At 41.7% G+C, this 15884-nt stretch overlaps 1 protein-coding gene across 2 annotated transcripts in view; it reads left to right on the top strand.

Annotated features, from left to right (window-relative positions):
* Positions 1 to 5330, top strand: part of ap3b1a (adaptor related protein complex 3 subunit beta 1a) — a 55201-nt gene extending 49871 nt beyond the window's left edge. The window contains exon 27 of one of the 2 annotated variants that reach the window (XM_030742841.1): positions 4398 to 5330. In XM_030742841.1, coding sequence (XP_030598701.1) covers positions 4398 to 4551 — 154 coding nt within the window. In that variant the 3' untranslated portion in view covers positions 4552 to 5330. The remainder of the gene's footprint in view (positions 1 to 4397) is intronic. The other variant, XM_030742842.1, reaches the window with a different exon arrangement.
* The last annotated feature ends 10554 nt before the right edge of the window (positions 5331 to 15884 follow it).

The raw sequence follows: 15884 nt of genomic DNA, 5'->3' as shown, positions 1-15884 counted from the left end.
ATTTTCCTACTTATCCTAATTGTTGTATATAGTTTTGAAAAGCACGAAAGCCCTGCTTTTGGCCGCTCAGATGCAGGGATTTTGGTCAGCTGAACAAAGAGGAGTCTTAAGTTTGGAGACCCGTTTTTCTCCTTTTCTTTCACACTGCTTTTAATCAACTTTATGTGTGAATGGATGAATGTGGCTTGAATGCTCAGTTAGAGTAGAAATGATCAAATATATTAACACTGCTAAAGTGAAAAACATTCACCGTCTTGTTACAGTGGAGTAACCATGTGAATGTGGCTCACCCAATATTAGGCAGATGGTTTTGATGTTGTGGCTGATCCATCCATAAAACAGAGCAAAGCAATACATGTTTACATTTGAGAATCTTCAGTGTAAGAATATTTATCTTTTTAGCCTGATATATGATGATAAATCATATACGGCATAGTGTTTCAGCACCGGTGATACTTTCACTCATGGTGTTTGTGTGTCGCTGCTGGACCGCCCTTTGAATAACACACCAACACGCACGTCCAGAGCGGAGTGATCGATCAGATCGGATACACCCACTGAGAGCTTATTGTGGAGGTCGCTCTGCATTAAATGTGGTATGTGAGGTGACCTCCGTCCAGGTTTTTCTCCTCTGATCTCCCCAGAGAAAGGCCTTTCTGCTCTGGGTACGATCACACAGGAATCTCCCCTTTGCAGAGTGAGACTTTGGATTTAATGTAGAAATAATGGATGGGATTTCAATATTTAGCCCAAGACTGAGACAGCTCACAACACACATTTCTCCTTCATGACATGTTGTGTTATAGATCGCAGTGGTGGAGTCTTTAACAAAGTAACAGCCTGCCTTCCCCCCCCTCGACATCCCTGCACTCCCCTCGTTTATCAGCAGGGTGCAGCACTGCTTTTCCCAAACAGGCGTGGAGGCAGAGCGGGGGTGGGGCGGGGGTGGGGGGGTGGATAGCACTGAAACACAGAAATTGATTGCTGGAAAGGAGGATGGCAATAAATCAAGCAGGAAAGCAAATGTAGAAAACGCTGTTCTTGTTTATGTCTAAACAGGCGGAATAGAATAAATGTGCTCTATTTTTCAGTCCGTTTGAAAGCAAATTTGATCGAATTTTGCATGCATTGCCAATCCCTCCTGTTAGAGCCTAATTTTGAAAAAGAAAAAAAAGCGAAGCACTTGATTTATAAGCTGTTCATTCTCTTTACTTTACAATTTGATATTATTTTTTTCTCTAAACACTCGAATTTTCCCCTGTTCACTGAGGTTGTTTCTGTTTAAAATGTGACTGATTTATAACCTGACTAATTAACTGAATGTTCTCTCCTTACAGACACTGTCGCGTATGATATGCTATGTAGCAGCTTTATTTTACATATTTAACTCTTCACATCTTTTCCCCTCTCTTCTTTTTTGGCCTCTGTTTGTCCTCTCCTGTCCGTCTGCCCCTCTGCCCTTCGAGCGCGGTGCTGCAGTTCGTCCGTATGGCTTAGCTCTGGAGATGCGTGGAGGGTTCCTGGTTCTAACTGGGGCTAATAGCTTTGGCCATCTGCCCGGTCTCAGTCTGCTCGCTCGTGTTCGGTTCTGGTCTGGCCTCACTGACCACTCAGTTGAAGGACACTCCTCCACTTGTCCACCTGGCCAAGAACCAGCATGGAACAAGCATCCAGCTGTAGCCCCAACACAGTTGGGCCTCAGCCTGATTTTTGGTTAAAACATACATGCAGCAACTTCTTTTTTTTCAAACATGGTTGCATGTTTATTTAAGATGCGGGTGAGGAGTGTACTTAATGCATTCTTGGTTGCTGAGCCGAATCCTCTGGGCCTTCACGGTCTTCTTCGCGTGAAGCTGAATGTAAGGGTGAAGCCGACGCTGTGTTTCCAGTGACAGGGTGGAGGGGAGGCAGATGGCACACACAGGCTCTCTGCACTGAGGAGAATCACAGATAATTGGAGAGTGATGCTTAGCCGCAGCCCTACCGATCGATGCCAATCCACCTGCTCTAAGTCCAGGGGTTATGCTTTGCTTTTCTTTCCATACTTCAATTAATCCAGTGTTTAGCCCGGTATGTGAAGAGTGCGGGAGAATACCAATGACCCATTTAAGGCCCGCTTGACCTTAATCTTTCCCCTTCTAGTCCTTAAAAACGGGTTGATGTTGTCTGATGTTTATCTGGTTTTTTTTTTGCACCTGCACTCAGACACAAACAGCAAAGTGAGAGTATTCAAAGCAAATGCGCTCAAAAATCAAACTCAATCAAAACGCACTCATGTTTCTTTCAGTCGCTCTTATTACCACACATGAACAAAAGCCCACAGCAGCGTCTCATGAGATGAAATGAAAGCAGCCTCGGGGTAGTGTTAACTGTCTGAGTAAATGAAAGATTTATATCCTAAATCTATTAGCAAAGCCACAGGGACCACATAGACACCTTAGGCTGCTGACAGTGGGGGGTGGGGGTCTTGGGGAACAGGGCAAGGGGCGAGCATTTATGTTTACATGTGTTCATGATTCTCTGGTGAATATCACATTAAAACAGGAAAAACCAAGAGACGTTTTCTCATCAAAAGTCAGATTTTATTTTATTTTTTTTTTAAATTGGAATATAGTGCAACAGAAGACACACCCTGCTCACTGTTTGTAACCTAGATGAGTGCACGTCCTCAGAATTATTTAAAGAAATAAGAGCAGGGCAAAGAGGTTGGTACTTTTGCACGAGAGAAATTCATCCTCTTCTTCGATGGCTGCAGTTTCCTGCTGAAGTGGCTAATATTTTAATTAAGCCTGAGGAGGACTCTCTCTCTCCTCCCTGAGAGCTCCCTGATAAACTCCCTCTTCTCTGTTTATGGTAATTTAGCAGCATCCCCAGAGACACACCCAGACACACCGGGTTTCATTGTGTACGCATGCCCCCCCCACCCCTGTCTTAAACGTGTGCGTGCTAATTGGTGGATGTGCTAGTCGCTCCCACCGCGCAGCCTCTGTGACAGCGCCTGTTCACGGGCCATCCTGTGGGGGCTCTTCATAGGCTTTAGTCAGGCCTAAGTGGAGCTCTTTGTGGGCTGTTTGTCAGGCCTAAGCGGGTTGCCACGGGGGGTCTTTGTTGCAGGGATGTAGTGCTAAATGGAGGCAGATGGCTGGGAGTTAGCCACGTGAGGCTCCGAGATAGAGGGGCAGGAGAGGGCCCCCGGCTCTGCTGTGTCACCCTCAAAGAGGGTCACGCTGGGTCATAGCCCATGTCTGCCTCTTGTTAGCACTCTCAATGGGGACCATGTGCGCGCAGATATGCCCCCAGTCTGCAGGGATGGTATCCAAGGAAACAGCAGACTGAGAATTCCCCTGACTGCCCACTGGGAGCTGGTGGGATGGGGTGTCCCCCACACTGGTCTCACGGCTCCCACACACTCATAGACACTCAGAGTTCATAAAAACAGGAGAAATTCAGTTTGACTGACTGAAGGGCGTGTCTCCTCCCTAATGGCTCTTCAGTCAGCCGGGATAATGAACTGTCTGCTGCATTGCTCTCTGTATTTCCTGTCACATCATTTTCCACTTTTGTCTCATTGCCTAATTTAGGGTAATTACAAGGTTTGAGGTGTTGGAGAAGTTTCCACTGCATGGATTTATGGGTTTGGGGAAACAGTGCAAGCTAAGAGTGTAAGCTTATAGCCAGGCAACACATTTATCTCTCCTTTTTTTTTTTTTTTTTTTTTTTTTAAGTTTGTTATACACAAGTTGTTCTCCAGTTATAACGAACCTGGCTGGCTTCACTCGAGCATTCATGGGGATTTGAAAAGGTGAAATTTTAGTGAACTCGCTGTAAGCGTAGAAGTTTCAGATTAAACTGTATTATTGTACATCTAAAGGTCATCATACATACATACCCAAGTGTTATATTTCCATGTGAAATTTGCAAAGTACTTATCTTTGTTTTTAATTGGTGTGAAATACTTAATGCCAATAAGCCTAATTATCTATGTTTTTGTTGTGACAGTTCTACGCTGGACAGATGGTCAAAGATGGTGTGAAGAAAAAAACACCATCAAACAATTAATAAGATCAACAAACAGAAAAAAATTACATAAACTTGTATTTATAAAATTATCTGTTTTTTTGGGGTTTTTTTTAATTGATCCCTTTTATCACAATGATATGGAGAACCTCAAGGGTCACAAAAATAGCAAATTTAGTAATAGTATTTATTCATCAAATGCTTTATTATTATTTCCAAGACTCTCCCAATCCTCCATTGAAAGAGGGAATAAAGGACCAAAATATATATAAATATATATATATCGGCAGATCAACTTTAAGGTCCCGTTTTCAGCGCCGCACTTACTTTTATTACTTTTGCTTGTTTGAACTGATGGAAGCGTTCTTCTTCTCCTGCAGGTTTGCTGGGCGGACCGTCAGCAGCGGCGCCCTGGTCTTGGTGTCTCTAGAGCTGAACGAGTCCTCGAAAGCGCTTCTTACCATCAACACAGAAAAGAGCGTCATGGCATCCATGCTGCTCCGAGACCTCAAACAAGCCCTCGCCGAGGCGTAGAATCCTCCCCTCTTCTCAACTTGCTGTATTAAAAATAAACGAGGGCAACTATTAATTCAAGATTTCATACATTTATTTCCGCAGCAGCACTTCCATACGCAGCACCGCTCACATCGAATGAAGAGGAAACAACTGAAGAACGCTACTCAGTGTTTATTTTTATGGCCTGTGCATTTGGAAATACATGGGAATAATTTATGAATTTAATTAAAGTGAAGATCCTCTTTCAATTCTTAGACGACCTCACAGAAGTTAGAATAAATTAGAATTTAAGTGACCTTTGCTCTCATTGTGTTTAAATATTTCCAGAATCTTTCCAGGCAGGAAAAAAAACAAATGACACAACTCTGAGGTAAAAATATGTGACTGCCCATTTTCCTTGGCAGTAATTACTCAAATCTCATGCTGTTTATGGTTTGATGAAGCATGATAATGTACCAACAGCTTTACATACATTTGGGGAGAAGGACTGCATCACTGCTGCACTCACAGTGCCAACACGTTTGCGCCACTGCAAAGTTTTATTGGACTTCTTTATTGCCAAGAACACACGAGAAGGACGAGTTCTCTGTGACATTTTGACCCACAAATATGATGTTGTTAAATTATAAATCTGTAGGGATATTTGTGACACCAAACACTGATTTAGTTTTACATTCTAGCCTTTAAACGTCCTCAAATCACACGTGTTTAAAGTGCCTGACGTCATCTAGAAAACCAAACATTAGACTCAAATCAGCAAAGTGTTTTTATCTGTATTGTTGCATCTCAAAAATAAAGGTGACTTTATTAAAACTAAGCTGTGTCATCCAGTGCAGTCATTTCACAGAATCTGGCTGAAAATGAAGATTGAACTCTAATTGGCAGGCTGAGGCGCATGACATCATGATGACGACTTGCCACGCCACTGACATGCATTCCTCTTTGTCCGTGTTTCCAGGAGCCCGCAGTCAGAGCGGCTGGTAGTCTAATATTTTCCTTGGGGAAAAAAAAAAAATTTCCGTGAAAATATAAACATTTTTTTCCTCTACATAATACCGCAGAGAACATTTAGGTTTGGGTAACTCGGGCTGTAAACATGCATTTTAAATGCTGTAAAGTTGGCCACTTTAACATGGGAGTCTATGGGGGATCTACTCGCTTTTGATGGCAGCCTCAAGTGGTCATTTGAGGAACTGCAGTTCTGATTCTCGCACATTGAAAGTTCACGTTACTGCGGAGGTTGCAGCTTGCAGCAAACACTGGCACAAACCGCCCTACCCTAACGAGGACTCATGAGAATATTTTAAGTGTTTAAGCATTACCACAAAGCTGACAGCAAAGCAGGTGAAAACCAGCCCAAAAAGCACTTCACAGAAAAATACAGATGCGGGTACCTGTTCTAACACCGACAGCTGATTGCAGAGCACATGGCAGGAAAAAGGCCCTTGATTTAAAAAAAAAAAAAAAAAAAAATTTTCTTCAATCTGTCCGTTGTGGTTATTGAAGAATTTGTGTAACACTGTAACTGAAACTTGATTAGAATGTTACATAGAATGTTACATTGTTGCCATGAAAAAGAAAAAAAAAGAAAAAAGAAACTGCATTAATATGTGGAAACAATGGCTGCTGATCCAGTATAAAGATGGGAACAGCACACCAAATGTGACTGCTGGTTGCAGCTTAGTAGCAAACTGAGAATAGTAAGCAAAATTGAGGTGGAACATTAGGTGCACTGTGGCCATAAAAATATATTTTATGGTAATTTTTGCAGTACAAGATGCACTAAGACTTTGAGCAGGGAGAGTGATGGAAAGGCTTCAGCTCGTTTGTTGAGCAAAGCTGCTTTTTGGAAACTAAAGCCTGTGTGCAGCTCTGCCGTGTCGCTCAATGTTGAGCAAAGTTGTGCAGATGTACGTGATGTGTTTGAGCACTGAGGAGGCCGGTGGCGGAGTGTGCTTTTGCGTCTGGCTGTCTTTTCCGGCTCATAAATAGCGTCTCTCTGAGGGCTGTGGTGAACACCTGTTAGCTCATCTGTCACAGGAGCTCCACTCGCATCCATCACCTCTCCCTCTGTACTCATTCCCTCAGCCAGCTGTTCCCATTACACACACACACACACACACACACACACGCTGTGTCAGGCCTGCCAGATACAGACGCACACACTCCTTGCATTTCATCACACAGATCCACACACAGAAGATTTCCAGTATACCTGCACCCTTTTACAAGTTACCTCACAAAAAGATTTTCTCTTTCTCACACACACACACACTCACACACACGGCCAACAGGAACCAGTGATTGTGTCTATTTGGCTCTGACACAATCAGGATTTAAGAAACAAGCTCATTAATACATAAAAACAGGACAGAATCATCCACCCAGCAGCTCTGTCCCTTTAAATATACACCTGTCTTTGCTAATCACTAGCCTTCATAGGCCATCCATTCACAGTCATATGGACCATTTAAATAAATGCTGTAATTTGAAGCCCATATGCAGGCGGGAGTTTAATCTTTTCAGCATTTCTTGAAGGTTCAGTCTGAAAACACTGCGCAGAGTCTGAGGTCATTGTAAATAACTAGTAGGATTCTGAGCATAAACAGGAGAGTGGAGATGTTTGAATAAACATTAGAGCATTATATCTGTGTTTGCTAACTGATGCTTTAGAATTAAATAATCCCTCAGAAAGACAGTAATTCATTTTTCATTTATTAATTTAAATTTTGAAATTATTTCCAGCTACAGAAATAACTCTTTTAGCATGTTGGTGATAAATAGATACCTTTTGTCTGACTTCAGTTTCATAATGTACATTTAATTAACAGAAGCTCAGCTGGCTCTGGTTCAGTGTGTTTTTATATCAGTACAAACAAAATCACTTTGGCAACCTCAGCATACCAACACTGTAAAACTCACAGATACTAGAGCAGTGCTGAAGGCTCCTGTATATACGCCAGGTGCAGGATAACTGATGCAATAAAGAAAAACGGCGGTAAATATGTTGCATATGGACATCATTTTTAAGTAGCTGGACTGATTGCATGTCTGATTACAGCTACTGGCTATAATCCTGTACAGACTCTGGTGATCCCTCCACTTGCAATAAGCAACTTTATTTTTCTAATTGTTTGGTTTATGACCAAATACCTGAAAAATAGCAGTTAGAGCCATAATTTGTCAGACAAGGGCATTATTTTTTTTATTATATGTACACCCACACACACCCACACCCGTATATATACATATACACATACATACACACATGTTCAATTCAATGAGTTTTAAAAAGGTTTTGCATTTACTGCAGTCATTTTTATACTTAGTCTCCCATTTGGACAAACTAACATAATTAAATATAAATTTAGATGCCTTAAAAACTGCAGTTCCTCTAAAGGCCAGTTGAGGCTGTCCTCTAAAATGCCCCAGAAGCACATTTATATCCTGGTACAAAAAATGCACAAGCTCTCAGCCATGTTTGTGCCGTCGGTGCCTTTCGGAGAATTTTCACTAGAATTAAAATAATATAAACCTGCTGCGAAGTGCAGACAGTTTAAGACGTTTGTGCTTCAGCTTTAATGAGTGAAATTACTCTGCACTAATGATCAGATGTTTGTTTCCGTGTTCCACCCCTGCAGGTTATGAATGCTACTCCCTATCAAGTTTACTAGTGAGAGCTGATATTTTGATAAGGTGAAATGCTAATGTTTTGCACCCCCCCCCCCCAAAAAAAAAAAACAACCAAAGAAAACAACCAAAGAAGACAGCAACAACATGGCAGAGGCTGAAATGCTAACATTGAGACTAAAAAAATGGGGAATGCAAAACCAAAGGCTACTCCCATCTTTTATATACAGTCTATGGTAGTAGCTCATCACCTACCTGATTTCTACCATGTATCATGCTAACAAGCTAAACTAAAGCAAACATGGTAGAAATCTGCCAAACAGCAGCAGGTTAGCTTTGTCGCTCTGAACAAGGTGGTGGTGGGCTTATCCAGTCACACATTAGCATAGTGGGGGGCCTGCCTCACTTGGGCCACCAGAATCAAGTCCTCATAATATAAAGCTTTATGTTTCAGGGTGAAGTCTTCATTTAAGGCTGGATAAGTTTGCATGTGCCATGTTCTCTGAAGTAATGGAAACAACTCTCTGTCAGTGTGTGTGTGTGTGTGTGTGTACGTGTGCATGCATGATCTGTCTCCCATTGTTGGCACCTGCTATAATGGGCTCTGTGGAGGGAATGGGAGAACAGGCGGCTACCTCTCTTCCCCTTCACCTCTCCCTCAACACTCCTGCACAGTGACAGCTTGATTTGGTTCCCCTCACTGGGCTGCAGCACAGTGACATGATGGGCCCGTTCACTTGGTCTCCGTTTGAACACAGCAGAGAGATGAAGGCAACGATGGCGGAGAGAGAAAGAAGAGCCCGGCTGAGAAAACGCCTGTCTGACCTTACCACAGAGAGTGACTTCTCATTAGCCTGTGCGGTCTGATCAACCCCTCGTTCATCTGACAAGGAGCCACAGACAAAGATACAGCATGTGTAAGCAAAGACAGCAGTGGTGGTCCAAATTGTTCCTTTTTAAGTTTTTGCTCTGTAATAAGAGTAATATCACATTTATATTAGTTTAATCAACAACCAATGCAAATTTCACTCTTAGCAGCTCTTTTTTTTTATCATGATCTCACACTTATTTGTTTTATCAGTATCTAAATAACCATCCACAGGCACCCCATATGCTCTCTCTCTCTCTCTCTTTCTCTCTTTCTTTCTTTTTTTTTATCCTGTGCATTCAGGTGTATTCAGGTATTACCATCACTGCTCGTTCTAGCAGGTTGTGACCACAGTGCTGTGGCTGGCGAAGCTTCACACCCACGTAGGCAGAGCTGATGTTCACATATTCGTTCTGTATACTAGCTGTGACTGGGGCTGCCGTGGCTATGACCCGCTGGTTTTTAATGGGTTTTTAATGACATCATTAGAACCACAGTAATCCTCACAGTTACCATCCTGTTCACCATTATTGTCATCACTACAATCATTATCACCAACATCACCTATTACCATAATCTTCACTGTCATCATTAGTGATATCTTCATTACCGTCATTGCCACTATTATCATCACCATCGTCTTCATTATTATCATCCATTGCCATTTTGTTATTTTTGTTCAAGTTTAAGAAAGGAGGATTATCCAGGTTATGGTCATCACATCACTTAGAAGTTGTCAGCCAATGAGTGTGCAGTTTCACAGTCAGCTCTGCCCCCTTGCTGATCACTTCCGGTTTTCATCTTGAGGCCTCAAAAAAGGACGTCACAAAAGCTGCCTCCATCTCTTAAACCAACTGTGGTTTTCACACAATCTGTGGACAGTGTCGGGAGAATCAGATCAGGGATCGTTGCCCTGTCGTGTGCCTCGGCGGTGTTCTCACTGCTGAAAATACTTCGGTTTAAGTGAGGGAGCTGTCTTTGTGGAGCGTGCAGGCTGCAGAACACACGATGCCCCCTCGCCTTCTGTAAATTAAGCGGACTAATACACATGCTGTTCTCACACGGGTGCAATCAGACATCACACAGACTTTGCACTAAGGAACTGGCAGATTAAAGACTGTTTAATGTCCAGGCCAGCTCCATCACACATTCCTGGTGTCACATCTGCCCATCTGCCAATGTCTGCAAAAAATCAGGGTTGTACTGTAAAAACAGCTTCAAAGGCTTCACCTGTTTTCACAGAGGGTTAAAGTTATCAGTACAATACAAGTCATTGGAAGAATATTTTATTAATGGTTGAACAAAGAACAGGATCATCTGATTTGAGATTCATTAAGAAATTTTTGCCTGTCATTTATTGATTTTTTTTTTCTTTTAAGAAGCAAATTGAGATGCTCCATAGGCTGATTCTGGCATCATACAAGATATATAAGGATTGTCTAGAAGTGTAACTCATGCAAAGCTACTCTAGTGGAGTCCTAGAATAATCACATCACCTCAAGAATTTCTAGCACAGGACACCAGTGTGAGCCTGCAGTGTGACTTGATTGCTAAGGCCATATTTTATAGATCAGCTAACCACAACAGGCTGCTGCTAGATGTGTAAAAACAGTTAATGGTGACAGAAGATTGATAGGATACATTAGCTAACTTAACATAGCTATCGCCTAAAAAGAATCTTAAAAATATGCATAGGCCTGGCAGCTCAATTTATGCCCAGTGGGCTAGACTGTTTCTTGGTCTGTGGAAAGTTGCCAAAAGTATTCACGCACCCATCCAAATCATTGAATTCAGGTGTTCCAGTAACTTCCATGGCCACAGGTGCATGATATCAAGCACCTAGGCATGCAGACTGCTTCTACAAACATTAGTGAAAGAATGGGTCGCTCTCAGGAGCGCAGTGAATTCCAGTGTGGTACCGTGACAGGATGCTAGCTGTGCAACAAGTCCAGTTGTGAAGTTTCCTCACTTCTAAATATTCCACAGTCAACTGTTAGTGGTATTATAACAAATTGGAAGTGATTGGGAATGACAGCAACTCAACCACAAAGTGGTAGATAATATAAAATCATAGAGTCAGCAGATTCTGAAGCACATAGTGCACAGAGGTCACCAACTTTCTGCAGATTCAATCGCTACAGACCTCCAATGTTCATGTGGCCTTCAGATTAGCTCAAGAACAGTGTGCAGAGAGCTTCATGGAATGGGTTTCCATGGTTGAGCAGCTGCATCCAAGCCTTGCATCATCAAGTGGAATGCAAAGTGTTGGATGCAGTGGTGTAAAGCACGCCATCACAGGATCAGATCAGTGAAGATGTGCTCTCTGGATGCTTCTCCATCTGGCAATCCGATTGGTGGTTGCCAGGAAAACGGTGCTTGCCTGACTGCATCGTGCCAAGTGTAAAGTTTGTTTGAATTAGAACGGGGACTGCGAGCCAGACCTTCTCGTCCAAAATCAGTGTCTGACCTCACAAATGTGCTTATGGAAGAATGGCCAGAAATTCCCATAAACACTCCTAAACCTTGTGGAAAGCCTTCCCAGAAGAGCTGAAGATGTTATAGCTTCAAAGGGTGGGTCGACATCATATTAAACTGTATGGATTAAGGATGGCATGTCACTCAGTTTCATGTGCGTGTGAAGGCAGACGAGTGGCTACTTTTGGTGATTTAGTGCAAGTTTAATGAGAAGCTTCAGTTTTCAAACATGGGACAATGACAAATCATTTAGGACAACATTTAGATAATCTTCTTAAACAGAATTTTGCAACGCTGTTCATTTAGAACCGACTTTTTTTCTCACCAAAAGCATATTTTTGCTTTTTATGTGTATTTACAACACAATTTTGTCCTTAAATTTCATTTAAATTTCCATTAAAAGTCAATTTAAATGAAAAGCTGTTTGTAATTTGCTTGAACTGACCCTTTATCTTATTAAACACACATGCACGCACTCACACACATGCATGCATGCTTTGAGTTGTTTCTCAGACTGACTGTTAAAGTCTGCAGTGCATAAACAGCAACTGATCATTTCACAACACTCTAATGCAGTTAATCCTCTGGCAACACAAAATTAGGTTCCTCTGATGAGCTCAACACACTTAAAACACAGACCCGCGTGGCAACGAGAAGATGTGTGACATCTGAGGAAGAGGTGTCATATCCTCGCAAAGACCCCCCCCACCCCCAAAAACAATCACAGTGTAACTTCAGCAGACCCATGGGAGCAGTAATTGTGGTGATTATGCTTAAATTGATCGTTCACAGCTATTCCTGTGTCTCCTGCATTGTAATTTGATTTTTTTTTTTTCCTGCTGAAGTTTCTTTTAAATGCTTCCTTGGAGCTCAGAGACTAATGACTACATGTTTGCCCAGTGAAATGTTCAATCAAAGGCTCATTAGGAGGACAGACACATTCAGCTCTGCTGATTTGATTTTTCACTTTCTTTTTTGGTTTCCCACATTTATCAATCTACAGTCCAGAGGAGATGAGGAGCCAAAGGTTTCTGATGGGTTACTGGCAGAAATATGCTTATATTTTAAGATGTCGCTGATATAGGCTGAACATGTACTTAAATGGCGTTTCATAAGTGAAGATGTAAATGAAATGCATGCTAAAAGTTAACAGTTTACAGACGGTAAAGGCAAAACATGTTTTTTCTTAAATCTATTTTTATTTTTTAGTGGAAATCAAATGTGCAAATACATATAAGTGTTTATTTTACAAGAGCTTGTCTATTGGATGGTTATGGAAATTAAATATAAAATTTCAAAAACAAGCTTGTACAACAGAAAATTATTGTCTTAAAAAGTCCACTCACAGCCACACCACCACCACAGGTGCACCGTGTTAGCACTCGGACCCGCTTTTGCCTTCAGAGCTGTTTTAATTCTTCGTGGCACAGATTCAATAAGGTGCTGGAAACGTTCCTCAGAGATTTTAGTCCATGTCGACGTGATAACATCCCATAGTTACTGCAGATTGGTCGGCTGCACATCCATGGTGTGAATCTCCCGTTGTTTCGTTTTGTGAGCTTTGTGACATGGTGAGTTATCCTGCTGGAAGCAGCCATCAGAAGTTAAGAACTAAGTGTTCTTAACTAAGAGTCGCACCTGGTGTGGTCTTCTGCTGTTGTAGCCCATCTGCTTGGGCTGCTGTGTGTTCAGAGATGCTCTTCTGCATACTTTGTGCATTACATTTGTTCAGAGATTAAAACCCATTTGATTCCTAAAAACATGGTGAATCCTTTATCTGGCTGTCAACTTCCTAGTTTATAAAGTCTTAAAAACATTTGTGCCGACAAAAATGAAACAAGAATTGATTCTTGCTTCAGAGTTTGTTGCGGAAACGTATTTGAACCCAGTCACTGCTAAATCTTTCAAAGGCTCTGCTTTCATGGCATTCTTTACCTTCTAGTTTGGTATTCTTTCAAAAGGAGCGCAGCTCACCGAGGGCTGTCTTGCAGGTGCATCTAACAATTGACTCATGCTTAGAGTTCCCCTTCTTACAGTGAGACCGTGCACAAAAGAAAACACATTCATGGTCAAGCCTCGAGAAAAAAAAGAAGCAGCTAGCCTTTAATTAGCATTTTATTGCACTTTAAAAACCACTCAAGTGCATTAAAAAGTGATCACACAGTCAAAATGGAGATTGGCTTCTTTAGTAGTGACTAGGAGGGGGGGGTTAAAAGAAAAGCTTGATTGTGTGGCTTCACACAGAGGTAAACACATTTTGCACTGAGATGCACAGCCTTTTGCACCCATCGCTGTGATTTATTTGTGATACACATGCAGTGCAGTTGACAGGTTAAAATGAGTTAATATAAGTTAATAAGTTAAAAGGGGTGAGAAGAAGGTGAGTGCTGTTAAAGTGCTCCGCTGTCCTATTCGCCACCAATTTGCCCCCATAAAGGCTTGCACTAAAGCAGACTCCATCTGACATAGTGGCGCATTAGTGGTGCAAAAAGACACATAAACCACAGTGATTCACACACACACACACACACACACACACAAAAGCCCCCCTCGCCAAGTCTCTCGACGCTCCTAATGAAGACCTGTATGTGACGGCGAGCGCACAATAAAGCACAGTGAGCAGAGTGCCAGGGCGCTCTGCCTGCAAACACTTTGCATCTGCATCAGCCGTCCGTCCTCTGAATGATTATAAAAGCCGGAGTGGAGCCTGGAAATCAGAGAAGAAGTGCCTCTGTGTGTGTGTGTGTGTGTGTGTGTGTGTGTGTGTGTGTGTGTGTGTGTGTGTGTGTGTGTGTGTGTGTGTGTGTGTGTGTGTGTGTGTGTGTGTGTGTGTTTGTGTGTGTTTGTGTGTGTGTGTTTCTGCTTTCAATGAATGGGATGTTCATTCAAAGAATTTAGTTGCATTTAGAAAATTGAATGTGCCTTTCCTCATGATTTGGTTACTCGCTCGAGTCGTATCTGCTGTATTTCTTCTTGTCACACAGTGCATTATGTTTGCATGAGTTTATTTCCCCTCGGAACTCAATGTATTCCTGGAATTACTGCTAATAATTAGAGCTTCAAGTACACAAATGAAAACAGTGAGGATGTGTTGCTTTCATTTGTTGTTTTTTTGTGGACACTCTGGGAAGCAGAGATCAACATTTTTCACTTTTTTTCAGTGTTTCATACGCTAAACAACTTTCTGATTCACTGAAAAAAATAAATGGCAGGTTCATCAGACATGAAAATCATTATTTGCAGTTGTACAAATATTAGTTTTAACATCTCTTAATCTTTAAAAGCAAAAATGGCATAAATTTGTATAATTTCACTTTTGAGACTCTAAGTAATTTGCTGGTTTTCCTCGTCTAATATGACTGTAATCTAAAGCTCTGTGGGTTTGGGATTGCTTGGGATTGCTTTGTAGTGTGCGATTGTGATCTTTGATTATTTCCTGACTTAAAGTGGTAGATTAATAACTGATGACAACTGTGCCAAGGTGCAGCCCAAACAATCAAAAATAAGCAACATCCTGTTTTCATTTTTTAGCACAAAGGTAAAAAAAAAAGAAGAGCAACATATTTTACTTCCTGATGGTGTACAGTATTTAAGGCCAGGTAAAGTTTGTGAACCATTTGAAATTACCAGGATTTGTGAAATGGTTGGTCGGATATAAAACAACGGTTTCTCGGTTGAAGAAGGTGAATGCTGAGAGCCACAGGAGGGCTTATGGTCAGCTAATCACTGCCATGTGTGGGACTGACCACTGTGGAGCTGTTATATGACCTGTGCTCACTTGTTCTGGGCACACTGATGGATGGCTACTGTACAAAAATGAACTGTTTTAACTCTGCGTCGCTGCATCCTTAAAACCCAGCATGCTGACATCGCTGTGCATCAGTGTTAACTTTAGATGATGTTAGGTTGAAGAAGATGTATTGGCCTCTGCTGATTAGGCAGAGAAAATGAAACCACTCCCCTGTGGAAATAAGATAGTGAAGGCAATTTCAGCCTGAAGTTGGAAGCGGAGAGAGTAATCAGCTGATAATTCCTTCTTGAGGAAGTTACTAAATTCACTGCATTCACTGCTTTCTCCGGGCTGCACTGAGTGTGTTTGATAAATTCCTGAAAAGCTGAAACAGCTTTTCTGATCAGTAACTGTAACTGAATATCAGATCACATTTGTTTTTTGAGTAATCAGTGCAGAAATTCTCTTAATTCCAAATACTTCACATATTTTCTGGCAACATTTGATTCTGTATCTGGTTTTCTAATATCTGGGATGAAAAGTTCACAATCTTGAGCTGGGGTTGACTCATAGTCCATCTCATCCTCATTTTCAAACTCATTTTCAAACTCACCTAGTTGTGCAGGTGACCCATGCACTGAGGGCTAG

This window comes from Archocentrus centrarchus, chromosome 12 (genome assembly GCF_007364275.1).
Source record: "Archocentrus centrarchus isolate MPI-CPG fArcCen1 chromosome 12, fArcCen1, whole genome shotgun sequence".
Lineage (NCBI taxonomy): Eukaryota > Metazoa > Chordata > Actinopteri > Cichliformes > Cichlidae > Archocentrus > Archocentrus centrarchus.
Note: the sequence above shows the minus strand (reverse complement) of the source record. Positions and strands in the feature narration are given on the sequence as shown.